The following is a 26,958-nucleotide window of genomic DNA, read 5'->3' on the forward strand; positions in this document are numbered from 1 at the left end:
TGTACTTTGTTGGCAACGTCTGTGACAAAGCTGTATGTGACCTAAGACTTTTCTGGATTTGTCTACAGTTTATAACATATTTTCTATCTCCCTTTAAAGGTCTGTGAATTTTCCATAATGACTCATGTCGCTGCTGTTGGACCGGCATCATGGGAGCTCTGTGTGGCCGTGGATCAGCAGAACGAGTCAGAGAATCTGAGTGTCACAATAAGAGTGTCCGGAGATCTTCATATTGGTGGAGTAATGTTCCGACTGGTAGAACAAATTGGTAAGTATTGTTGCTTTACCACATTACTTACTACTGAATGATGTCACAGATGGTTAGAGGCCATAATTGCTAAAAAGAACATTTCTGGCCTTTCAGGATTTGCCCATTTTTTTCTTGTAGCTACAGTATATCACAATACAATTGTAAAGTTTGCGTTTCGGTGATATTCAGAGAAATGGTTAAAGCAGAAGCGTTCATTTTACCTATAGGACCTCCTTTTGCCATGACTTCGATTTGGATATTCATCTATCTATCTTTATCCATTTAGTTGGGGCCAGCCCTCGGACACTTTACGGATCGGCTATCCCCTCACGATTCTGTAGCTTCTTTCAGTTTGATCATTTGCATGTTGGTGTCGGCTTTGATAGCATCAAGCCAACGCGTTCTTTGGCGGCCAGGTCTTCTTTTGCTGCTGACCACTGCAAGCATTATCGATGTTTCTAATGAATTAGCTCGCATTATGCTGATGAAGTACCAGTTTCGTAATTTTGCCCTCCAATGAAAACTTTGGCTTGATGCGGTCTAGGACTGTTTTCTTCATGATCTTGGTGGTCCAAGGAATTTGTAGGCGTTTCCTCCAGCACCAAAGTTCAAAGGCATCAATCTTCCTCCGGTCCATTTTCTTCTGTGTCCAACTTTCGCAACCGCAAGTTGTGATTGGGAAGATGACTGAGTTGACTATTCGGCATTTCGCTTCAATGCTCATGTCTTTGTTTTTCCAGATATTAACCATACTTAACATTGCGCCACAATTCGTTGTTTTATTTCAGATCCTGATTCTCTATTGGGGTCGATTTTTCAATCTGAGGAAGATGAAGTCTTGAACTGCTTTGATTTCTTCATTGTTGATTTTTGACTTTTCCTTTACTGTTACCGGCTATTGTCATGATCTTAGTTTTCTTGATATTCAAGTGTAGGCTGCTTCTCGGCTTCCTTTTTTATCTTTTAGTATCAGTCGTTCAAGATCTTCCGGATGAAGGTTGTATCATCTGCATATCTGAGATTGTTGATGTTTCTTCCACTGATCTTGACCCTGGTGATGGATTTGTCTAATGCCTGGTTTAGACACAACGATTATCGCTTAAAAATTTTTTTGAGCGATTTCTCAGCGGTAATCGTGTGCTTTTTTACAGCGCAAGGTGATCGCTCTAAAATTGAGCGATCACCTTGCGCTCCGGGAGCGGGATGCAGCAGACAAGCGGGGCTGCTTGTCTTCTGCATCCAGCTGCTCGGAGCGCCCGGCTGTTATACAGCTGAGTGCTCCGAGCAGGGGATGCAGAAGACAAGCAGCCCCGCTTGTCTTCTGCATCCAGCTGTTCTCTGCTCGGAGCGCCCGACTGTGAATTCCTGATAACTGATCGGTGATCTTTCAGCATGCTGAAAGACAACAATCAGTGACAGCTTAACGAAAACTGCATGATATCATATTATTGCACCTTAGCTCCATTCATTTGAATTGATCTGAGTTGCACTAACAGAAATAACTAATTCTAGGGTTAACATGGGTATAATTGGGGCAGAAAAGTATAATACCGAAGGATACAGCAAAAATGCATAAAGAAATAACATAATATGGAATAAAGAACTTACAGTAGAAAAATGTACATGCTAGTAGTAACGGATGAGGAAGGTACCCAGAATTTACCAATTTAATCTATAAGGGCTCCCGCACTTGTATTTTTCTTGCGTGTGCATAAAAATTGCAAAGCACCAACTTGTGATGCGTTTTTAACATTAGAAAGTCCCATTGACAATCACGTGAAAAAAATGCGCAAGAAAAATGCAAGTGTGCAGGAGCCCTAAGGGACAGCAGCAGGAAAAATTCACATTTATCCACTTAAAGTGTCTGCTTCTTTGCATTCAGACAGCTTTTGCTTTCATGTTGCATTGCGGTCTCACCATTGTAGGCTACATGTAATTTTGTGTTTGATTTCTTTTTTGGGAGGATAGCTGATACACGAAAAGCCAATTCCACTGATCATCATGCACTATAAATAGTCAATTTTATATATTGACCCTTAGTGTTGAACAGTGGGTGTCACAACACCATAGTTATATAGTAATTCCCGTATGGCACAGGGTAGTAGAGAGTTAAAGGGGCTTTCCAGACAGCTTCCGCTGTCAGTGCTGGGATACAGCTGCTGCTCCAACACCTGTGTAGTGGCCGATGCTTGTAATTGCAGGCTGGGGTTCCATTTCAATGAGAGCTGCACCTGTAATTACGAGTGTCGGCCACTACACAGAGGTCGGAGCAGTTGCTTTCCCTCCAACATCGGTGTAGCCCAGCACTGACAGCAGTCTCTGCCTGGAAAACCTCTTTAAATATAGCCTTCTCTGCTCTCTTTGGCCCGTTGTCTGTGTGTGAAGCAAGTGGTTACATGATGAACCAGCGCTGATAGATGAAGACAGAGGCAGCACATTTCTTGATAAAAAAATAAATGATTTAACAAAAGCATTCTAAACATTATTTCCCTCCATAGGAGGGTTCGTGTGCTTAAACATTGCGTAACATCTTGACACAAACTCTCTTAAAGGGGCTGTCTCGCGCCGAAACGGGTTATTTTTTTTCCATAGGCCCCCCGTTCGGCGCAGGACAACCCCAAGGGATGTGTTAAAAAAAAAAAACATATTACTTACCCGAATCCCCGCTCTGCGACGTCTTCCTTCTTCCTTCTTCTTCCTTCACCAAGATGGCCGCCGGGATCTTCACCCACGATGCACCGCGGGTCCTTTCCCATTGTGCACCATGGGCTCTGTGCGGTCCATTGCTGATTCCAGCCTCCTGATTGGCTGGAATCGGCACACGTGATGGGGCGGAGCTACGCGATGATGCTCAGAAGGGGCGGAGCCAGAACGCAGCTCGTGTCGGAGAGAGCAGAAGGGGAGAAGACCGCACAGCTCAAGCGTGTCTAAAAAAGCAAGAAGACATCAGAATTAGACGGATCCATGGAGACGGGGACGCCAGCAACGGAGCAGGTAAGTGAATAACCTCTGTATGGCTCATATTTAATGCACGGTGTACATTACAAAGTGCATTAATATGGCCATACAGAAGTGTATAACCCCACTTGCTGCCGCGAGACAACCCCTTTAAGGTATTCTAAATATCTACTACAACCCCAAGTGTCATATTTTTTCAACCAACATCTCTCGCCGACACATACATTGCCTTGACTTTTCCTTGGCTACAGCAAGACATGTTTGCCGAACTCTCTACTTATGCCCAATACCTGTATCACCTTCATGTAGCACCATCTACTATGAAGCAGTGCTTCCTCATATGTAGACCCGACCTCTTCTGCCCCTTAGGGGCCACAACCTTTTTTCACAGAATGCATGACGCTGTTGACGCCATCTAATTACAGAGGTCTCTCTCTCCCACATTAATAATTTGCGTATTTACTTTCACGTCCCATACATCACTATCTACTGCTCCACATTAACCAGTGCATTGCTGCTCCATTGCAAATGCATAGAACATTACACATTATGTATAACGTACATTGACCTGCTAATTAACTGTACAAAGCCTTACTCAAATTATGGTGTTATAATTACACTTTGCAAGTCCTCATCACCCACCCTGGCCAGGGATTCTACATTACACTGTCCTGAGGACAGTAATACATTTACTGTGTCTAGAAACAGCTTTGGCAGTTTGCATTTGCTTCTCTCTTTGTCTACACCACATCTAATACACATACTTCTCAAAGTGTGCATTGCACCTCTGTCTCTAGGTGTTTGCGGGGAGGAAGCTCCCCTGCCCTTCACCCCAGTGGTCCAGCAGCTTCTTTATCAGAAAATTTATTTTTGGCCTCCAGGTCATCAGGGCCCTTGGTGGTCTCTGTGCTGCTTTCTTGGTCCCACCCCAGCTTGGGGAAACAGCCTCTATCACTTTAGCTGTGCTGCTGCCCTGATTCTGTGCCATACTACTGCTGTACAATACCGTCTCTCTCCTCTGCTCTGCTTCATCCTGCTATCTACGGTGACGCAACGACAATTCCTATTTATATTGCATCTGAGACGCCAAGAGAACCTCCGGCCTTTCAGGATGTTGGGTAGGGCTTTTACCCGTTCTATTGCCCAGCAATGGGCCGATCTTCACAGCACTGACGTTCTAGTTGCACCAGCACTGCATCACTGAGGTGGGCAAAGCCTCCTCTTCATGGCCCTTCACAGTACTTCCAGGTGTCATGGGGCACCAATAAGCCATTCTACCGTATCCAGAGTTTTCATAAACAGGGCCAGGGCAACAACTAAAAACTTTGTCCCAGGTGAAAGTAGGCCCAAATCTCTGCTTATATTATCACACACTTTATCACATGTTTTGCTATAGTCCTATCTTGCTACTGGTTAGATGAATATATTGTGGATCAGCCTTTATATGTAGACTCGCAGTACGCAGGTGGAGGGGCAAATTGTTTATTTATTGTAGGTATTGCTTTAGCAAAAGGAATTAGTGGCCTTGAAGTAACTTCTTCCACACAACGTAAACCTTGTCAATACCATTTTGTATTTTAAAAGTTAGTTAATCTCTTTTTGCCTCAGGCACGAAAGGAAATTAATTGTAAATCCTCTAATTATCAGGTACTATATGTTATGTATACTTTCTCCGGGTGTTTGCCAGTGTTTGCTACGTTGAACCTTCAGTGTTTTTAGTAGTTTCCATAGCTGCATGCTACAATATAAAATAATATAAAAAATGGAGAACCTGTTAAAAGTTGATGTAAGTATAGATGAATATTCAAAATGCCATAAAGTCATAGTTATGCCAAATATCATAATCTACTGTGACTACTTTACTGTCTGCTATTGAAAGCTACAGAAAAAAAATCATTAAATAATTGGATGTTACACAACAGATCTGGTATGGCTTCCCTTTGTAACAGATACCAAGATGTGAGTGCTAACAGATCCTAAGACATTGGACTAATAGATGCTTTGGATTGAAGGAACCTATACACCTTACAGAATAGCTGGCTGAACCCACTGTTTTTGGTAGAACCACATGACTATCTGACGTGTAAGAGTCCCTCCTGACTGCTCATTGATAGATGATACTGATGGAAAGAAGGATCGGAATGCTCCATCCTTGTACGCTCCCTTTAGATAAACTGCCGCCAGAGATGTCTGGCAGTAGTTTTCTCTGTTTTGTCTACTGATAAACAGACGAACCCTTGGCCAAGCCGAACATGCAAGTCAAGGGGAATAACAATCATTCAGCTGGCAACTACTGGAAGTGTAAGAAAAGATATTATTTGAAGTATTACACGTACTTTCCCCTTGGAAGCTTCCATGATATAGGGCGTAAATATATGGTCGTGTTTCAGTACCGTTATGGGGCTGTGAAAATCATGGACACACAACGTGATGAAACAAAACCATTGATTTTAATGGTTTTGTTTCCACTATCAGGATTCTCGTGTTTTAATACTACGCCTGAGAATAGATAGGACTTGCCCTTTAACCATGAGCATGAAAGATAGGGAAGGACCTATTTTCCTGCTGTTCTCGCGTGGAACAGCGGGGAGTTTAAAAGGTAAAGAAAAAAGTTTTGACCTCGTCCATGCGCAACTATGCTCCGTAGCGACAAGCATAGTTGCACTGTTTCATAGCTGATACTAGTTGTCACTGACTAAACATTTTGCTCCACTCACTTTAAGCTCTCATACTTTTATTTTCAACTGTAAGACCTAAAAACCCCAAAAGACGTCAGATGCAATTCTTTTATAAAATTGACTTGGCTTTTAAGAATAAGAATGGATAATACTTTTGGACACCAAACCCATTAAAGAATCGTTTTTTTACATTTTTTTTCTGTTTTCTGATGTTGGCTTTCTTCTCTTTTTTTTGCTTAGGTGTGGCCAGGGACTGGTCGGACTATGCACTATGGTGGGAACAAAAAAAATGCTGGCTACTAAAGACTCACTGGACTCTGGACAAATGTGGAGTACAAGCAGATGCCAAGCTTTTCTTTACCCCTCAGCACAAACTTCTGCGTCTCCGACTACCAAATATGAAAACTGTGAGACTTAAAGTCAGCTTCTCTTCTCAGGTCTTTAAAGCAGTTACAGAAGTCTGTAGAACACTGAGTAAGTAGAAATAATTATTTTTGACCTACAGTCATTTTATATAAGAGATGGCATTATTTAATGTGGATGGAGAGGCTTAATGGGATATTCCTATCTTGGGAATCCCATTCCAATGTGCTACAAATAGGAAACTGAAGCACTCACCAATGCTCCATTTTCTTGAAAAGCTATAGTGTTCTTAAAGTTGTTTACTACTTGTTCCTTGGAGAACCGACGACCTACGCTATAGAACAGAGATGGCCCGGACACTCCTAACTCCACGTGCAATGATCTGGTGGCCCAGCCACCAACTACTGCTACATCGCACTGCTGAGAAGACCAAGCTGTGCAAAGAATCTGTAGGCGTCCATGTGAACGAGCCCTAATAGTGACCCCCATAGTGGCTGTAGTAGTAAATGGTCCCAGCAGTAACAGTGTCCCCCATAGTGGCTCCAGTAGTAATAGTGAAATTATTGACAAAGATCACATTCCACACAATGTCAAAATGAATCCATCATTAGTGTTGCTTGTTGTGATCATCCGGGCGATAAAATTGAGCCAATTTTTGCTAAATCAGATGGAGTCAGCATAGCCCAAATTTTAGCAAAAAAAATCAAATTAAAATTGTTTTACAACTTTGTTGTGCTTTTTTCAATAAATGTAGCTCAGTGATAGCACTGTTCTTTTACACTGCTGGGGTCCTAAGTTCAAATCTCATCAAGGACCACATCTGCATGGACTTTGAGAAACTCAATCCAGATGTTCCCCTTGGTCAGATTTGAAGCTAAAACTTCAGCACTGTAAAGCAGCAGTGCTAACAACTGAGCCACCACATTAGTCTCTTCTGCTCTAGAAGAGTAGAAAAACAACAAGAATAAACACAAAGAGAACATGAAAACCCCATTCAGATGTTGACCTTAGTCAGATTGGGACACAGAACTCAAGTACTGCCAGGCAGCAGCACTAGAAACTGAGACACCATGTTTGGTCTTTCCTCTCTTAAGGAGAAGGAGAAGGTGGAGAAACACACAGAGAACATAAAATAGTCCATGCAGATGTTGCCCTCCAATAGATTTGAATGTGATCCTTCTTCATGTTCTTCTCCTCCTCTGGGTGGGGTTTTTATGTTTTCTTAGCATTTATCCTTGCTGTTCTTAGCAGAAAGCATAGGTGTGGTGGCTCAGTTGTTAGCACTGCTGCCTTGCAGTGCTGGAGTTCTAGGTTCAAATCTTGTCCAAGGACAACATATGGATGGAGTTTTTCAAAGTACATGTACATATTATCCTTGATGGGATTTGAACCTCAGACCCCAGTACTGAAAGGCAACCGTACCAAGAACTGAGCCTCATAGAATAAGCAACACATATACTTTTTTTTAATAGATTTTTAAAAATTCCCTAAATTGATTCCTTTATCTAAAATTCCTTCCCATGAATATTAACTTTATTCTGATGTGAAATTCTGGTTGTGAATGATTGACAATACTTCTGCATATAGGATAATAATGCCCAGATAGTTATTTAATGCTATTTACATAAACTTTTACCTAAAGTAGACTTCACCCTTGACTATCTGAGGGTCATTTTCCTCTTAGTCTATACAAACCTTGGGATGAAGCTCAGTGGAGCAAACAAGCCCTAGTGTCAGTAAGCAGATGTGGAGCCACTTTGCCACACTAATTTGTCTTTGAGCTAAATCTGGTGGCAGCATCTAGGGTATCCCTGTTTTCATCCTTTCACCCCACCAGTTGGGATCTGGTTTTTGCTGCAGGGTTCCCAAGCTGTTACTCACAGAAGTAGTCTCAGTTATGTGGCAGCTGATTCTATATGAGACCTGCAATGTAACTAAGCGACTTACCCGAGGTCAGGATAAGCGCATAAACTTCAGTATGGAAGTCAGGCAAAAGGTCATGGCTGGTAGAACAAGTGCAATATGATAAATAGTCCAAGTCGAGGCAGGCAGCTGGCAGGAAGAGTAGTCCAATAATCGCAGCTGAGGTCAGGAATGGAGAAGGAAGGATAGTCATGAACAAGCAGGAATCGGAAAACCGACACACACAAACAATGGATCAGGCTTGCACAACAGGTGGAACCAAATCAGAACCTTCTTGGAGGAAGAATGCCTATTTTAGCCAGGGTTGACAGGAGGATAGGTTGGAGACAATTTAGCAAATTGAGAACTGGCTCTTTATGAGGGTAGGAGCATGCTCGTGCCCTACAGGCGGAAGCATGCACATGCCCTACAGGTGGGAGCATGTACGTGCCCTACAGGTGGCAGCATGTACGTGCCCTACAGGTGGGAGCATGTACGTGCCCTACAGGCAGAAGCATGCACGTGCCCTACAGGTGGGAGCATGTACGTGCCCTACAGGTGAGAGCATGTACGTGCCCTACAGGTGGGAGCATGTACGTGCCCTACAGGCGGAAGCATGCACGTGCCCTACAGGCGGAAGCATGCGCGTGCCCTACAGGCGGAAGCATGCATATGCCCTACAGGCGGGAGCATGCACGTGCCCTACAGGTGGGAGCAAGTAACTGTGCACTGGAAAGGACGCCTGACGCAGAAATGTAAACTCTGACTAACCGCAGCAGTAGGCGAGCCAAGATGGCTGTTGCAGCCGTGCACCGGCAACACCTAAGTGCTCAATTTCCCCAAATTATTGGTTGCAGTAACGTGGACCAGCCAGGAAGTTGGCATCATCTTTATTCAATGCTATGGGACCCTCTGTACTATATTTGCACTCCTACCTCATCATCTTTGCTACATCCTTCAAATCGGTTATTGTGTAAGCAATCACTGTGGCATACAGACAAAGTCAGAAAATGGCTCATTGTTTTCTATAATAATGTCTATTGTTCTGAATGCCAACTTCAGCTTAGAATGAAAGCAAGCGCCCACAACATAGCAGCAGCTGGCAGAAAATACAGATAGCCTGGGGGATCAGGAGTGTCATTGAGTAATGTAGATATAACTCCAGCATTACAAAGCACGCCTGAGCTTGTTCTATTCCAAATAATGAAGCGAATGGGACGGTCTATAGAATATAAATACTCAGCTTTCATCCCGCGTTCCCTGATTGTATATCCAAACTCTCAAAAGAAAACAGGAAAGAGGCAACGATGCTGCAAAATATGCAAGTAAATCAAATGATTTCAGAGATTACAATGGAATTATGGCCCTAAGTGCATAAAAAAAAGAAAAATGGGTTGTAATAAGATCGTGAATTACTACAGTATGTTATGGACTGCATACATATTGTTCATGCTCTCCATCAGAGATAAGCATTGGAAGTATTTCTCATGATGTTGGCCCCATCCACATAAACGCACTTTCAGTGCATGCGCTAGGTGCCATGAGTTCTTTGTTTCTGTCACTGCAGAAGGCCCTTGGGGTTGCCATCTGTGAAATCCCTCAGTGGGCTCTGTATGTAATGTGCCCTTCTTCACACACCTATTACAATATCTCCCTGTGGCCTGTGGACTGGTTGGCTGACAGGAAGGTGTTCCCCATGGCTGGCCAATCAGCCATAATGGAAATGTATTTATTCTGAGCCCGCCTCTACATGGGCGCCGGTTATTCTCCTGCGTGAGGTGTTTGGTGAGGCAGCGGACTCCTATCAGCTGAGTATCTGCTGCTATTTATTCTATGGGGGGGCTTATTCATTTCTACCAAACACCGTATTATATGTATTGCTCTTTTCTTCTGTTTTAAACATCTTTCCTAGCCTTCAGCTAGAGACAGATTAGGCTCCATAGGTTTCTGATGTGTGTTCCTCACATTCTGGTGATATAATATATGTCTGTATTGGTCTACTGTAGACATTAATTATGTCTTGGTCAGGTAGGTGCCATCCGTGAGGGGCACCATACTTATGCCCTGCACGAACACAACATTCTTGATCCACATTGGTATTGAGGGAGGGATAGCTGATTTCCACAATTTAGGGCTAGTTGGTCTCATAGAAAGCAGAAAATGCCTCAAGTAACCTTTCTCAATCTTGAAAGCTGCCAATATTATATTGTCTCTCGATGACAGCTGAATCTTTGTGCCTATGGCCATCAGTACAAGTGTGTGAATGCTAGTGAGTTTAATAAACTGATTTTATGGTCTTAGATATTAGAAGACCTGAAGAACTTTCTTTGCTAAAGCCTGTGGAAGATTTTGTGAGGAAGAAAAAGAAAAAAGATACCAAGGAAACAATGCTGGAAGAAGTTATAAACTTGGACAGTCCAACAAGTAATTCCGGCTCATTAGGTAAAGACAATGAATGTTTCATGACCATAATAAACAGTCTTGTATATAAATTTGCTTCTGTCTCTTTCCTGTAACATAATCTGTTTTCTGTATCGTACTAGGCAGTATATACTAATGCTAGTTTCTCTAGGTGAGGTGGACATTTTTATCTGTTATCAGAAGGGATGCTTAATTATCCATGACTTTAATAACTCAACAAACAACTCAACTGATGGTTGATAATTATCATATTTTGCAGGTAGCCCTGGATTATACAGCAAAACTATGACACCCATGTACGATCCTGTCAATGGTACGCCTGCGTCTTCCACAATCACATGGTTCACGGATAGTCCACTGGCAGATCAAAACTGCAACATCTTAGCTCTTAGCCAGCCAATCTCCTCTTCCGAAATCCTCACTCAAATGTATCAACCTCGGACACTGATTGATAAAGCAAGACTTAACTTTGGGTAAGTCACCAGTCATCATTTCCACCTTTCACTGATTATACACTTAGGAGATATACAGCTTAGCTTGGCTTGGTTTTATATGACCTTTAGGCCTGTAGTGTACCTACAATGGAAGCTCAAGGAACAAGGACAGCAAGTATTAGAGTAAAAATACCCTTCAAATACTTACATACAAATTGTAATAACTGACTTGTAAAGGTTGACTTGGGTTAGCAGCCTTAGCAGTATGCATAAGAAATTGGTCGAACAACAAGTCAGAATATATAAAAACCATTTTACAATTTCAAACAAATGAACTAAAAGAAAAAAACTTGAAGACAAAAATTCTAATCAAATGTAAACAGAAGGAAGAATAGAGAGATATAAAATAAGACTCAAGAAGCTAAGAAATAAAGGGACAAAAAGGTGGGGGGAAAGGAAAGGAGAGAGAGTATGAACCACAGAGAAGAGAACCAAGGTCCACTGGACATTCATAGCATGTTCCTTATATTATGGAGTCGGCTGTAATTTCCCCCAGTAGAAGGCAGAGGAATGAATTAGATAAATGTTCTAGTGCTATTTTATGATCTTGTTTTCAGCATTGCTATAAGTAAAAAAAAATTTCATAACCTTAAAAAACTGTTCTACAAATCTTATTTTTATCCATTTAGTTGGGACCGGCTCACGGACACTTTATGGATCAGACTTCTCCACACGGTTCTGTTTTGTGCTGCATCTTTCAGTTTTGATAGTATCAAGCCAGTGCGTTCTTCGGTGGCCAGGTCTTCTTTTACCGCTGACCACTCCAAGCATTATCAATGTTTCTTATGAATTAGCTCGCGTTATGCTGACAAAGTATCAGAGTCTCTGTTTCATAATTTTGCCCTCCAATGAAAACTTTGGTTTGATGTGGTCTTGGTGGTCCAAGGAATTTGTAGTAGTTTCCTCCAGCAACAAAGTTTGAAGGCATCAATCTTCCTTTAATCCATTTTCTTCAGTGTTCAACTTTCGCAGCTGTAAGTTGTGAATGGGATAATGATGGCATCAACTATCCCGCATTTCGTTTCAATGCTTATGTCTTTGTTTTTCCAGATCTTATTGGTACTTAACATTGCGGTGTTGTTTTATTTCGTTCGGTCCTGATTCTCCATTGTGGTTGATTTTCAATCCGAGGAAGATGAAGTCTTGAACGGCTTTGATTTCTTCACTGTTGATTTTGATTTTTCCTGTACCACTACCAGTTGTTGTTATGATCTTATTTTTCTTGATATTCAAGTATAGGCCTGCTTCTTTCACTTAGCTTTTACTATCAGTTGTTCAAGATCTTCCTGACTTTCTGCCAGCATGGTTGTATCATCTGCAAATCTGAGATTGTTGATGTTTCTTCTACTGATCTGGACTCCGATGTTGGATTTGTCTAAATTGCATTGCTTCCAGATTGCCCCTGCATACAAGTTGAACAATGCAGGAAATAAGATGCAGCCTTGGCATACGATTTTCCTGATTCTAGACTATTCCATGATACCATTGGAGATCCTGACCATATGCTCTTGGTTCACATATTACGACTGTATGAGTTGCCCTAGATGTCTCGGGACTCCCATTTGTCTAAGGCATGGCCACAGCTAGTCATGTTCAACGCAATTGAAGGCTTTGCTGTAATCCTTCTGGTATTCCCGGGACTTTTCCATGACCCATCAGAGAATTGCAATTTGGTCTATTGTTCCTCTTCCTTTGAGAAAACCGGCTTGTGCATCAGGGTGTTTCCGTTCCACTTTCGCTGTCATGCATTTTTTTTATAATCTCCAATAGAATTTTGCTTGCATGGGATCTTAGGGATATCATCTGGTACTTTGAGCATTCTCTTGTGTCACCTTTTTTGGGAAGCGGCACAATAACTGACCTTGCCTAATCTATTGGCTACAATTTGGTTGCCCAAATCTTGCGATGCACTGCTGTTAGCATCTGGACTGGCAGGGACTTGAGCAGCACTCATGTCGGCTATCTGGATGGTGTCTGCTGATAGCCAGGTTGTTTTTTTTTTGTTGCTCTTTTGCATGGTATATTTTTGTTTGCTGTTTCGATTGTAATGCTTTTAATTTCTGTCTATAGTTCGTCTGGCTCTTTTTCAAAAGTATAAAGCAATCTGAAATGATTCTTTACTTCTCCTGCATAAGCGAGAGTCAGTATTGAACTTCAATGCTGCTGCTGTTTTTCTGTGATTGCAGAAATGTAGGTTGATTTTGGCAACAAGCAGTCGGTGGTCAGAGCCACAATCTGTGCCTTGAAACGTTTTTGCTGCTAGAACTGAACTTTTTCACTTTTGGATGCACAAAATAAAATCGATTTAAGGCCGGCTGCACACGGCCGTGACGGGCTCCGCCGCGGAATATTCCGCGGCGAAGCCCGTCACGGCGCCCCCCAGAGACCCCATACTTACCAGCGGATCCGGCGTTCTGGGTCCCGCATGACACTTCGGCGTGACGCGCCGCAGCGTCATGTGACACGCCGGCCACGTCACAAGACACGCCCACAGCGTCACATGACGCGGCCGGCCGTGTCATATGACGTGGCGGCGGTGGGCGGAGAGGCGATTTCACGCTATCTTCCGCTGTGCTACAGCGGAAGATAGCGTGAGCGGACGGCTTCCATTGACTGCAATGGAAGCCGGCCGCGCGTACACCCGCGCGTACAATAGAGCATGCCGCAGGTGAGGACGGGAGATTTCACGTTGCGGAATTCCGCGATGGAATTCCGCATCGTGAGCATTGAGCTGTTAGGTTCAATAGAACCTAATAGCTGCGGGCAACGCGGCGGATTTTCGCCGCGTATTATGCGGCGGAAATCCGTCCGTGGAAAGGAGGCCTAACTGCAGTTAACTCCATTAGGAGACGTCCAGGTCTACAAGCAACGTTTTTGTTGTGCGAATGATGTGTTTATAATCATTAATTGGTTTTCTTAGTAATATTGGAAGTCGGTCACCAGCATCATTTCATTCTCCTAAGCCAAATTTCCAGTGTTTCTTCTGTGCCAATTTGGGAATTGAAATTGCCGATGATGTAAACGATGTCCTTTATTGGGATTTCCTGCACGGTTTCTTGGACATCAGCATAAAGGGTTTTGAATTGTTCAGCTGTTGCATTAGTGGTAGGGGCATAAATTTGTATTACTGATATGTTGTGAGGTTTTAAGTTGATGCGGATGGTCATGATTCTATCGCCTATGGCTGGGAAATCACAGACAGCTTTACCAGTCTTTTTTGTTCGCTATGAAGGCAACACTATTCCTTCGGATGTTTTCACTTCTTGAGTAGGAAACTCTGAAATCGCCATTGGAAATGTATCCGTTCCCTGTCCACTGAAGTTCATTGAATCTCAGAAGGTCAATGTCTAATCATTGAACTTCGTTGTCAATGTTCATTCCATGTATGTTCCAGGTTCCAATTTTATGCATTTTAGTAAAGCGCAGCCATTCTCTTTCACCACAGTCAACATCAGCAAGCCAGCACCTGTATAGGTTATCCCTGCCTGCATTACAAATTTTTGAGTTACTTGAAACACACCCTTGCTTTTCCCTGGGGACTCTTTTCTGTGTAGAATTTTTCCGGGTTCTGTCAAAGCCTCTTACATTATACTGTACATTGCTGTTGGATTTTAACGTGAACTCCTCAGCTAAAATTCAGCAAATCTGCGATGCGTAAACTCACTCTTAGATGCTGTGCCTACCTCTAGTAACTAATTACCAAGGTCCCCGACCATTTGGTGTTATCACACAGTGATGGCACTTTGTGTGGTACTACACAACCATGATCATAAAGTACTGGCTATGCTGCTGATGCGTCAATCATGGTAAAGTCACAGAAGGGGCCAGCAATTGGTTGCTGCAGTCACTTGGCAATGGACAACACGTCCTTATACAGCCATGATAACAGAGAGTAGGAAATCCTTTAATCTTATGATGTACTCTGCTTTTTTTCCAGGTGGTTGGATTCATCGAGGTCTCTTACAGAACAAGGCATTCAAGAAGATGACCTACTTTTACTGAGATTTAAGTATTACTGCTTCTTTGATCTAAATCCAAAGGTAAGAAAATATATGAAGGGCTTGGGAAAAGAACGATCAAAGTCCACTTTTTTGCATTGCTCATCAAAGCTTGCCATTTTGTAGACTAATGTTGTAGAATGTATTGGTGAAGGCAGATACATGGAAAAAAATGGTCACAGTCGATTCCAAAAAAAACATGGTTGCTGGAGGAATGATCAGCAACACTTGCAGCAAGAATGATCAAGGTTAAGTCACATGACTACAGGAGCCAATGAGAGAGTGGAGTTTCGTTATTAAACAGGTCAAAGCTTTGTTCTGATTGGTTGCTACAGAAAACAAAGACAGTTTTTTATATGCAGTTTTGATAAATGAGGCCATTGTGTTTACACTGTATCGAGTTGATGTGGCCCATAACCCTGATGAATTAACATCTTGAAAGCCTACAGACAAGCCAAAAATACAGCAGATTTATGTACACAAGAAAGAATTGCCAAGGGAGCGTTGTTTCAAAGCCAACCTTGTCCATGAAATCAATGGGAGCCATGCTGCTCCTCCACTCCTGTTTCTCTGCTTGTCAGAACCTCACATCCAGTCCTGATCAGGAGAGGAGCAGGAAGTGCCGTAACAGCATGTATGCCAATCATTTCGTGGGAGTGAAGCCTGCGCCCACACTTCCTCCATTGTCCACTTATGACAACGTCCGGCCAGCTACACTACACCACACTACATTACACCAGAGGATAGGTCATCAGTGGAAAAAAAGGGCAGACAACCCCTTTAAGCAGAAAGACCCCAGCAGTAAGGTGTCACAAGATAAGTAGCCGCATACATTATTAATGAGTACAACATTAGTTCTGGTGTCCCACGAACAGTCATATGTAGTTTCTGTAGCTAAGATTCAAGAACAATACATAATATCACTAAAGATGAAACAGGAACTCCTGACCATGAAAGAAGCTCCACAAAGACATCATAAACCACCAGCTGAAAGAGCACAAATTAAAGGTGCAAATAGGCTTCCATAGAGCCCAAAAAAGTAAAGAAAAGCAAGTAGTGTTCCTCCAACGTCTGAGAGTTTTACACTTGATTGTTGTAAATATTCTTGTTCCTGATGTTTCTACCAGTGACGTGTATCACAACTGACAGTTATCTTGTTTCACATGTAGGATTAAATTTGCGCACACAATATGCAGAGAATACAACCCATTGATTCCAATGCGTTTGTTCACATGCGTGTATTTTCCTACTCATTTCGGTCGCAGAAAAATAGCGCAGCATACTCTATTTTCCTGCGGACCTAAAGTCCCCGTAGAAGTCAATTGGGATGCAGAAATGCGCGCCTATTACACTAGGAGATGTGTGAAGCACTGCGTAATTGTGCAGGAAAAAGAAGACACCTTCAACTCATTAGACTAATTACTGTATTTTCCTACATATAAGACGATGGGGCGTATAAGACAACCCCCGACTTTTCGTCTTATATGCCGGGAATACAGTGTGAAAAAAAAATCAATACTCACCTCCGGCGGCGCTGCTGCAGGCAGTCGCTCCCTCGTGCATGTCGGCAGAGCATTGCTTTCTCCAAGCGGAGCTTGAATGCCCTGCCTCCAGAAAGCTAATACTCTGATTGGCTAACTTAGTCTGGCGTTAGCCAATCAAAGCCATTCATGAAAAAATACAGTAAAATACGCCGTTACTCTCACAATAAAGCAACATTCGCATACACTTATGTGAAGCTGGCCTTAGTAATGTAGCCTATATTGGAATTCACTAAGATACATAGTTACTAAAATGTCCTAATACAATACAAACCATCTAGAAACAATCTGAATTGCAATTCTTGTCTTAGGCCTCATGTCCATGGGTGGATCGGATTCCGCTTTCTGTTCTGGGACATAGAGGGTGCTCTGGCTCTATGGCATTCATAAGCCCTAGTAGGGCATATGAACAGGGGACGTCAGTATAACAAGGCCCAGTAACTGGCTGACGTGCCCCCAATATGATGTACTGATTCACAGGTATTTCACAAGTGACTTCCCACCCGAAATGACTGGATCTACCAGCTAACACGTGTGCCACACACTGGCCCTGTCTATGACATTGTTTGTAAGGTAACTGTGGCCTAGGAAAGACAAGTGCAATTTTAAATAATGTAATCTGGGCCAATGAAACTTGAGGGACCACTGAAGATGCAATTTCAGAGGTGGAAAACATTCTTAAAAATGATTTGTAACTGTTTGTGGTGCTCAAAAATATCTTCTCTGCTGAAGCTGAACTTTGTGTAAATCTAATCTATTCTATTCCCATCATTCAGTATGATGCGGTCCGTATCAACCAGTTGTTTGAACAAGCACGATGGGCTATCCTCTTGGGAGAAATTGACTGCACTGAAGAAGAAATGTTAATGTTTGCAGCACTACAAGTAAGTTCTGCATTAAAAGTTTCCTTTGTTGTTGCTACCACTTCTGCACAACAACCACCTCACCTGACACCCGTATACAGGTGCATGTGTTCTGAAATTAGGGAGGGGAGAAAGCATCTGCCAGACTCCTCTAGTGGCGGCTTAACCAAAGTATTGGTCAGTTGAAGTTCAACTCCTTGATCCTTATCCAGGGGCGTAACTAAAGGCTCAGGGGCCCTGATGCAAAAGGTGAGCCGGGGCCCCCCCCTCTATCTGTATCTGTATCCGTACCCATACCTAAACCATACTGCACAGAGGCATAACTTAAAACTTCTGGGCCCCAATGCAAAACCTGTAACAGGGCCCCCAACTATAATACTTTATTCATAGTACTGGGCTCCTTATATGGAGAAGAGAGGCCTTATGGGCCCCCTAAGGCTCCTGAGCCCGGGTGCATCCGCATCCCCTGCACCCTCTATAGTTACGCCCCTGTCCTTATCTCCTCTGATATCTGCCATTGGGGGGGAATCAGGAGGCCCTCACATACTACAAGCTTGTCCGGACCCACTGAAATTGTCCTGTTATACATGTAATGATAGTACTGACTTAGATACAACACATAGTTATAATAGATACACCACTTTTATATTGGTGAAGGCCTACAAAAGGCAGGATAGCAACGCAATGAAGAGGCTCCATATGCATCTCCTTGTGGCTACCTGGTGGAAGGAACTATATCTCTTCCTTCTATTGACACTTTTCTATTAACCCCATAAGGAACAGGCACAGTAAATTTATGGCGCTTGGTCCTGGGCTTTAATCCTGGCTGATGGTACAAATACCGTGCAGGATTAAACTTCCTGCAATGTAGCAGGTGCATGTTGAATCTTCAGCTGTTAGTGACAACTGAGGACTCGGAGGAGAAGGCAGAAGCAATGTTTATCAGCTTTTTTCTTCCCCTTTAAAGGCTACATAGTGCTCAATGAGTGCTATGTAGTGCAGAGAGAAGGCAGAAGTGTTGTTTCTACTTATTTACCTAGTGATCACATGACTGCTGGGTGTCCCCTGCCACAGCAGAGCTGAAGGGTCTTAGCAAACCCAGATCAGCTCTGTTAGTAGGTATTGTCACTACAGGGGGTGTTTTCCCCTGTAACTGCGGCTCCTATGGATGCAGCTCCTATAGATACCCCAGCTACAGTGGAAAAGTGTGAAATAAAAAGAAAAAAATAGACAATGTGAACTACCCCCAGAGGTCTTATATAACGTCATGGAGGACGTAGATGTTTAAAAAAAAGTTACAGAAGTAGGTAAAGTTAAAAATTACAGAATAAAATAAAAATATATAAAGAGAAAATGAACTACCGTAGACGCCAAACAAAACCGTTGACATATCCAAAACAAAATGAGGAACCAACTCCTGTACTTTTGATTTAGTGTAAATATACAAATTTTAAAAATAAACAACTATAAATTTAGAAAAAAACTTTTTTTTAGCTTTCTACCTGCAATAAAACTTTAAAAAGTAAATAAATAAAAATAATAAAAACTGACCCTATATGTCACAGAAAAAAATGCAACAAAAATAATTTTGGTAAATGAAGAATTAAAATAGAGCCACCACATAGGTAAAATCCCTACGAAGTGTCTGGTCCTTTAAGACCAAAACACCCTCATCCTCAAGGGGTTAAAGTTCCCATCCAGTTTCCGCACAATATTCTGTCCCAGGAAAAGAGAGGGAGAGGTGTAAATTACCTGTAGTCGTTCTTCTTTGCCGCCTCTCCAGTCCTCCAGTTCTGGGCCCCATATTTGTACTGCTCCCTGATTGACCGTTGCTGATCACATGAGCAGCTCTGGTCAATTAGAGAGCCTGTACAGTGCATTGGTAGTCTAACGCTACCTATGCTCTCAGGAGATTAGGATTTATAAAGATGGCAGAAAATGGGAGCTGGAATCGGCAAATTGGAGGGACGTCAGACAACAAATGCAGGTAATAGACCTCTTACCCTCTTCTGGTCCCAGGACAGAATTTTGGCCCAAAACCAGAGAATTGCTTTAACTCCCATTCATTGCAGCTGCCACTAATGGTATCTAATGTATATATTATGTATTGAAAAGCATAACTTATAAATGTGCACGTTGATCCTAATGTAGAATATCTTCTTTATCTATAATAGTACCATATAAGCAAATTATCCTTATCAGCTGACTCAATTGAGTTAACGACAGATGGAGAAACAGATGAAATCGAAGCTGCACTTTCTAATTTAGAAGTAGCCCTGGAAGGGGGAAAATCCAACAGAATTTTGGTAAGTGTTGATTTTGACTTATGTGTAATATTCTCCGCTTATGGGATGTAGACATCATTTCTGCTTGTGGGATTATATCAGTGGTAATTACTAGGTTGGAATGGTATACCCAGAACCTCCAGACCCTCATAGCAGACATCTCGTACTGATGTATAGTAGCATAGTAGGTCAGTTAACTACTACTTAAGAAGCTTCAGGTTACCTTACCTGGCACTTATGATGTCAGACACTTATTAAACATGGAGCCATTGTACCTCAGTATAATTATGAGCGTCTTTCTTCCTTTGACTTCTCTAGTGTAGAAATCATCTTCTATGATTCAGGAAGATAATAATATGAATATCTGCACATAACAGCACCGTTGGGGGTTTGATAATCCAATGGGGAACTGTTCGATGCAGAACTTTTAATAGTCAGGTGGTAATTTTTGGAGGCAAATCTCCTTAGACTTGAGCCTTCTAATAGGGATTAGTAGTAGACCCTACAAAATCTTGATTCATTGTCACATTCTTCATCAGATTCATGAAGCAAGTAAATAATGTATTAAAGGGTTTGCATGCTCATAGGGTCTCAATAAACTGTGCTTCCACTTTGGAGTTATACAAGGTCACGGCTGGCCTTAGCTACATGTGACCCATGCAGTCACACACAGGGAACCGACCACCAGCTTGTAGGGGGGAGTACCAGGTGGATGTAGGCAGGGTGCGATCCCCCTCCCATTACGTCTGCCCAGCCAGATGATCTTCTTCCTCCATGCAGAAGCGCCTTGTGTACCTCATGAATCATCCTCCAAGCTCTGCTTCCCCCTTCTGATGGCTCCCTTCCACCACAATTGCCTAGTTATGCTACTGTATTTATGTTATGAGCTTGGTACTGGTATTGTATTTATGTACCAAGTATGGTTCTGGTGCTATATTTATGTTATGAGCTTGGTTCTGACTATGTTCATGTATTGAGCTTGGTTCTGGTATACTCTCTATGTACTGAGTTTGGTTCTGATGCTGTATGTATGTTAAGAGCTTGGTTCTGGTGCTGTATTTATGTTATGAGTTTGGTTCTGATTCACTATTTATTCACTAAGCTGTTCTGGTGTAGGTATCCTATCTTCTTGCTTTCTGCAGAATACAGGCAGTCAGTGCAGTATATATTGTTTTTTTTTCTTACAATGGAGAGGGGGGGGGGGCAAAATACATTCTGGACAGGGTGATATCTAACCTAAGGCCGACACTGTACAGGGTAAAATATTAGGGGATTTCATGCATTGTAATTTCTAATTCTTTCCCTAGTGGATTCTCTTTCCTTTAGCTTATCAACACTTTGTAGTCTGTACAAGATATGCAAACAAGAAATACCTATAAACACAGGGTCATAGTTTACAGACTACTGGCCCAAGGGGCAATTAAGAAATGTATCAAAGCTCAAATAGCTTCTTTTATTTTCTTAAGGGCCTTTAGAAGATTTGATCAGGAATGTGATTGGTTGCTACTGGCAATTCCTCTAATACTTCTTTGCTCCAGTTTTGATAATTTACCCAGGATGTACTTGCCCCATTGCTGACATTCTGGAGCCACAGATCACTTCTGCTTAATAATAGGAGTAATTCAACTGAAAAAGTAAAGCAGCCATTGGATATAACTCAATTACCCTATGTATTATATAGTGTATATCATGTCCATTAGACCAGGGGTACACAGCCTGCACCATGTGCGGCCGGACGCTGAACAGACACAGCTGATAACACATGCAATCAATCAGCTGTGTCTGCGGTTTCAAGCCCCTGCAGAGTGTAATGAGCCCTTCCTTCCAAGAGGAGGCAAGCACTCTTTGGCTAACGTAGACTTCCTGCCCGCATTCTCGCTGGAAACAGCCAAGTTGGGTGATAATTGTTCCATGTACATGCAGCCGCCAACACGGCACTGAGCAAGAAATCACCTATTGGAGTCGCTTGGTTTTAATCAGAACTAAAAACAAAGCGATTGTCAGGCTATGTAAACAGGAACCACTCAATCTTTGATTCTGCCTCTATTCACAGAATGACCAACTCTAGTTGGGCAGTAGTTTGTGGGACAGCTGTTGGGCACTTAGGCACCCAACAGTTGTTCTGTGTAAAGGGACCTTTAGTCTTAGCAAAACGACTACAAGTCAGGATTATATGTCTTGAAACATGTAAGCGTTCCTGTTTATATTCGGTGCATCCCACTGTGTTCACTTATACAAAATGTAATAGAAGTTACATTTTATTTATGAGAGTGTTGGTAATCCAACTTTATCTGCATCCAGTGTCTCTCCCTATCCTCTCACAGAGCCACCGTTACCTTGTGCCCTCCCTACTGCTCTGGTCTCAGAACCCTTGATGCCAATTGGGTCCTCTCTGCTCACAGAAATGCCTCTGACACCTTGACTAACTTCAGAGATCCTCTACCACCTCTCTTCTGGCCTCCTCTTCCCCAGAGCCCCTGACCTTTTTCTTCCTTCTATCCCAAACTAATTTATATCAAGAAGCACTTTTGCTAGCAGAATGCCCCCAATTGTTCTTAAGAAAGCCATCCGGACTGTTACTAGAGCCATCCAAATATTATTGTGGACCCTTGCACAATTTCCAATGTGGCCCTCAGACCAAAAAAGGTTGTGCACCCCTGCATTAGTCTCTACATCATAGAGAACTGCTTTATCATTACTTGAAATATCCACTGAATGTAGTTAAAGGGTATTCCCTCTATAGACTTTTATGGCATGCCGAATACATTTAGCATAAAAGCCAACATGTACATTAGACTATAGTTGTCTGAACCCACTGGTTTTGGTCAGGCTGGTTGGCTCTCTAATATGCAGGGGGCTTCTTAACTTTCTCCTGATAATGTTGGGGGAAATATGATTGGGCATACTGAATTTTTAGTGCCCGATCCTTTTATACCCCCCTGGAGATAATCAGCTACCACAGTTTTTTGGCAGCAGCTTACCTTATTACTCTCCATGGGAAAAACATGAAAACACAGCCAAACTGAGAAGTCATGTGTTTAGGTCATCCATCACCTATATATAACTGGTGTAGGCACCTTTATTATTTGATAGGTATTTACAAGATTACATAGCTATTTCCAAAACTCCCGAACACCAGAATAAAGTAAATTTTGCGGTCATATGTTCATTTATTCTCGGACAGCCTCCTTACCAGGCAAAGAGAGGGTTGGGCAGGGGTCCCAGGGGTGAGACCCACCCGTGGCATTTATAACTTATCCTGTGGATGTCCCATAATTTTCTATGGAGGCAATACCCCTTTTAGAACATTTCCCACTCACATAAAGACTTTTAATTGTGTTTTTCTATTCCACAGGAGGATATCACAGATATTCCAAAACTTGCAGATAATCTTAAACTTTTCAGGTATGTATTCCCATCATGTATTCCACCCCCCCCCCGCCCCCTCTCGTCCTCACCCATATGTTTTCAGACATGTATTTGTAGTCTCCTTATAGGCCAGTAGTTACACCATTCACTCCACAGCATCTGGCAGTTCTCTGTATACTTCAAAGTTTAGCCTCCAGTTTAATTATTAACCTAAGTCAACATTTGCACTTCCTAACCAAGCCTAGTTTCACAATGAAGTTATGCAGTCTAGCATGATATGGGCTTGTTATTCTGCAAATACTATGTCGATTAATAGTGTACAATTTATTATAAAGCTATTTTCAGCACTGTTTTAACAGAGGGGGTTTTCCAAGATTATTTAAAATTTCACAAAAGACAGATAAGTGGATAAGAAAGCAAAAAGTTTACCACTTGAGTATGTTTACATGTAGCAGAAATGTTGTGGAATTTCCACAGCACAAAATTTTGCAGCATTTCCGCATCTAAAACAAAGTCAAAATCCGTACCCGGTGATCTTTATAAATGATTACATAGCAGTACAGTGCAGTACCTCCAGTGATCTTAGGTGACTTCCCATCTGAAGTCGAATTCCCCTTTCTTCTCTGTCCAGCCCAGACCACCATGATGACGTCTCTCAGTCAAAACTTGTCTCTGCAGAATGATACACAGTAGAGATGATCGAACGTGTCCGTTACGGACACTTACGCACCCGGACACCGGCTTTCCCGAACACTTCAGTGTTCGGGCGTAAATGTTCGGGGGCCGCCGGGGGGCGGGGGTCGCCGTGGCAGCGCGGGCGGCAGCAGCGGGGAACAGGGGGGAGCCCTCTCTCTCTCCCTCTCCCCCCCACTCCCCGCCGCACCCCCCCGCGCTGCCACGGCGACCGCCGAACATTTTTCGCCCGAACACGGAAGTACTCGCAAAGTTCGGTGTTTGGGCGAAAAGGGGCGGGGCCGAACATGTTCGATCATCTCTAATACACAGATATCTTTTACTCCTTGGTTTTCCAGCATCTTCCCTGCTTTTTCCACACTTCTATACAAACTCCCCATGTACAGTGCTCCAGATTGTAACAATGCCACCCGTGATGCTCCACACAGTAATAGTATTGCTATTTTTGTGCCCCCTGTAAAAACCACATAGTGAGTGCTGCTTAGAGTGACTTCCACACAGTAAAAGCTCCCCTACTGAGTAATAATGTCTTTTTTTATGCCCCCACTTCACCCCAGTCAGTATTAATGCTCCCTTTTAGCTCCATTTACTAATAATCCCCTTTCGTCTGCAGTCAGTAATAATGCCCCTTTCATTAATTCATTAATAATACTCCCCTCTGCTTCCAGTCAGTGGGTAAAGGACAGGAGCCCTAAGGGCTTTTACCCACTAGCGTTTTTTTAACGCTGCTATATCGCTGCATTTATTTACTGCAAATGTGAATGGGACTTTCTAATGTTAAAATCGCATTGCCGAAGCGCATATTTGTGCATATGGGACATTAGAAAGTCACATTGACAATTGCAGTAAAAAAACACGGCAATATCGGAGAGTTAAAAAACTGCTAGTGAGTTAAAGCCCTAATTCTTCTGCATATTTTTGACCAATGTGGTTTAGGCTGCATTCACACAGGTCGGATTTGCCGCGGTTTTGCCGCAGCAGATCCGCCCGTGGCCACTAATCTCGGGGTTGGCCAGCCATGTGGACGAGGTTTCTCAGAAACCTCGTCCACACGGGACGGCTAATCCGCAGGGGTAAATCCGGCTGAAACCGCGGCTGCGGCCGCCGCAGCCGCGGTTTCCAAAGATTGAGCATGTCTGTTTACTTTCGTTTTTTTGTTTATTTATGTCACGGCCGTGCTCTCCTCTATGGGAGAGCCGGCCGCAACGGAAAAGCATGTGGCCGGGCCGCTTCAAAGCCGCCGAGGCTTAAACCGCGGCGGTTCTCCCGGCGGAAATCTCGCGTTTTTTTCTGCAGCCAAACCGCGAGATTTCCAACGGGAATCCGCCCTGTGTGAACCCTGCCTTACTGTGCCGATAAGTAGGAGTATATACAGTATAACTAGCATTCAATGTTATTCTCGTTTGAATGAGCGAACGATGTCAGAGTTTACTCGATTATTCTGGCAGCCTGTTTATAAAGACAGATACAGCGTTGGCTCGTTAAGACGAGAAATCGTTCAGTCGTTCACATTCGCTGTATAAGTGACTGAGAGGTACTGAACGATGGCTGTTTAAACCGAACGATAAGTGAGCGAGCCAACGATGGGTTTAGGCTTGTATAAAATGAACAACGAGCGAAAAGGTTGTTGGCTGCGTCTACACTGAACGAATATTGGTCACTTTCACGCGTTGGAACGATTTTTTTTTTAACGATAATCATTCCATCTAAAAGCGCCTGAAGGAGTTAAGAGAAGTAGCACACAGATGTCGAATCAATATAGGTGAGGTCTAGCAAACTAATATGGTGATAAGAGATCTTTAGTGTTCACACAAGTAGCTGATAATCCGCTTCTGTTTGTCTTTCAGACCTAAAAAGCTAACACTCAAAGCTTACAAGCAATATTGGTTTGTTTTTAAAGATACATCAATATCTTATTTTAAGAACAAAGAAGCCGCTCATGGAGAACCTGTCGAAAAACTAAACCTGAGAGGTAAGAAAAATGTACAAATAAAAAGAAATGTCTACAGTAGAGGAATGGAGTGATAACTAATACCCAGGGGATTAGGATCAGAGCTGTGTGCATGCAGTCTGTGCCAATCAGGAGGATGGAACAATACCTCTGCAGCGCCACCTATTGGATGGCAGCATTTCTTCAAATCAATGTACGACTTTTTAAAGTCTGTAAAACAATGATTGGGAATAGGAAACCAAGCTAGAAAACCATGCACAGACAGCTGTTTCGGCTCATTTGCCCCTTTTCTGGCTTGGCTGGTGAGAGCCTGTGACGTGGGTCAACAGTCTGTGGAGAGACAAATGGAGTCCCTTTGGTTCTGGACTGTAGAATGTGGGGAAGTCCATGCCCACTGTGCATTATGGTGACAGTCTCCTTAAAAATATCTCCGTAGTATGCCATCCAAGGGAACATTAAACAATGTTTATCATATGGAATCAGACAGATAAAAACTCAGCATCCTTTCATTTGAAGTTGAAGGCATAAGGAGGTACCATTAAATCCCGTAGGTGCCACAACTGAGCAAGGTTCCCTTCAAGAATGTATAATTTTGTGTCTACAGCACCCATGTGTCTCCATGAATATACACTACAAACTGTGTGTTCTGATCTTGCAGTTAGAGACCCTTCCATTTATCTCCCAATTCTTAGTTCGTACTACTTATTCTGGGAGAATAAAGTTTCCACTTGAGGAGAGCACCAGGTTGGCATAGTTAGTCTTATACAGGCCGTGCAGTGCTTCCTAGGAAAAAAGGTATGCAAATGAGGGATGGAAAAGTACCTCAAAACAGCCCTTCTATAGAGGAGTTTCTTTTCTATCTGGAGAAGACTCTGATTTAGCTTATATCCTTAGTCATATTGAAAGGCCTGTTGAAAAGTTGGACATTGATTCATAGAGAAGCTTCGTTCCAACAGGTGGCACTGTGGAGGTACTTTTCCATCATCTACTTGGATAATATACATTTGGAAGGTAAGTATACCAATGGGAAATTCGCCTGGACTTTTCTGCATTTTGTTGCAAATCTGCCTGTGGCAATTCTGCATGAAGGCCCACATGCCTTACACAGGCAATGGCCCATGGATTGTGCTGCAGTTTTGTTGGAGGTTTTATCCTGTGCATTAAAAAGGGTGCAAGATTTTCATGCAAGTAC

At 42.7% G+C, this 26,958-nt stretch overlaps 1 protein-coding gene across 1 annotated transcript in view; it reads left to right on the forward strand.

The window, feature by feature from the left end:
* Window positions 1-26,958, forward strand: part of FERMT1 (FERM domain containing kindlin 1) — a 47,924-nt gene that overhangs the window by 9,540 nt on the left and 11,426 nt on the right. Inside the window, exons 2-10 of the mRNA XM_066595680.1 lie at window positions 100-268; window positions 6,127-6,360; window positions 10,453-10,593; window positions 10,832-11,045; window positions 15,004-15,106; window positions 17,382-17,489; window positions 19,643-19,774; window positions 23,109-23,158; window positions 25,663-25,787. Of these exons, the coding sequence (XP_066451777.1) occupies window positions 118-268; window positions 6,127-6,360; window positions 10,453-10,593; window positions 10,832-11,045; window positions 15,004-15,106; window positions 17,382-17,489; window positions 19,643-19,774; window positions 23,109-23,158; window positions 25,663-25,787 (1,258 nt within the window). The 5' untranslated portion in view covers window positions 100-117. The remainder of the gene's footprint in view (window positions 1-99; window positions 269-6,126; window positions 6,361-10,452; window positions 10,594-10,831; window positions 11,046-15,003; window positions 15,107-17,381; window positions 17,490-19,642; window positions 19,775-23,108; window positions 23,159-25,662; window positions 25,788-26,958) is intronic.

This window comes from Eleutherodactylus coqui, chromosome 3 (assembly GCF_035609145.1).
Source record: "Eleutherodactylus coqui strain aEleCoq1 chromosome 3, aEleCoq1.hap1, whole genome shotgun sequence".
Classification (NCBI taxonomy): Eukaryota; Metazoa; Chordata; class Amphibia; order Anura; family Eleutherodactylidae; genus Eleutherodactylus; species Eleutherodactylus coqui.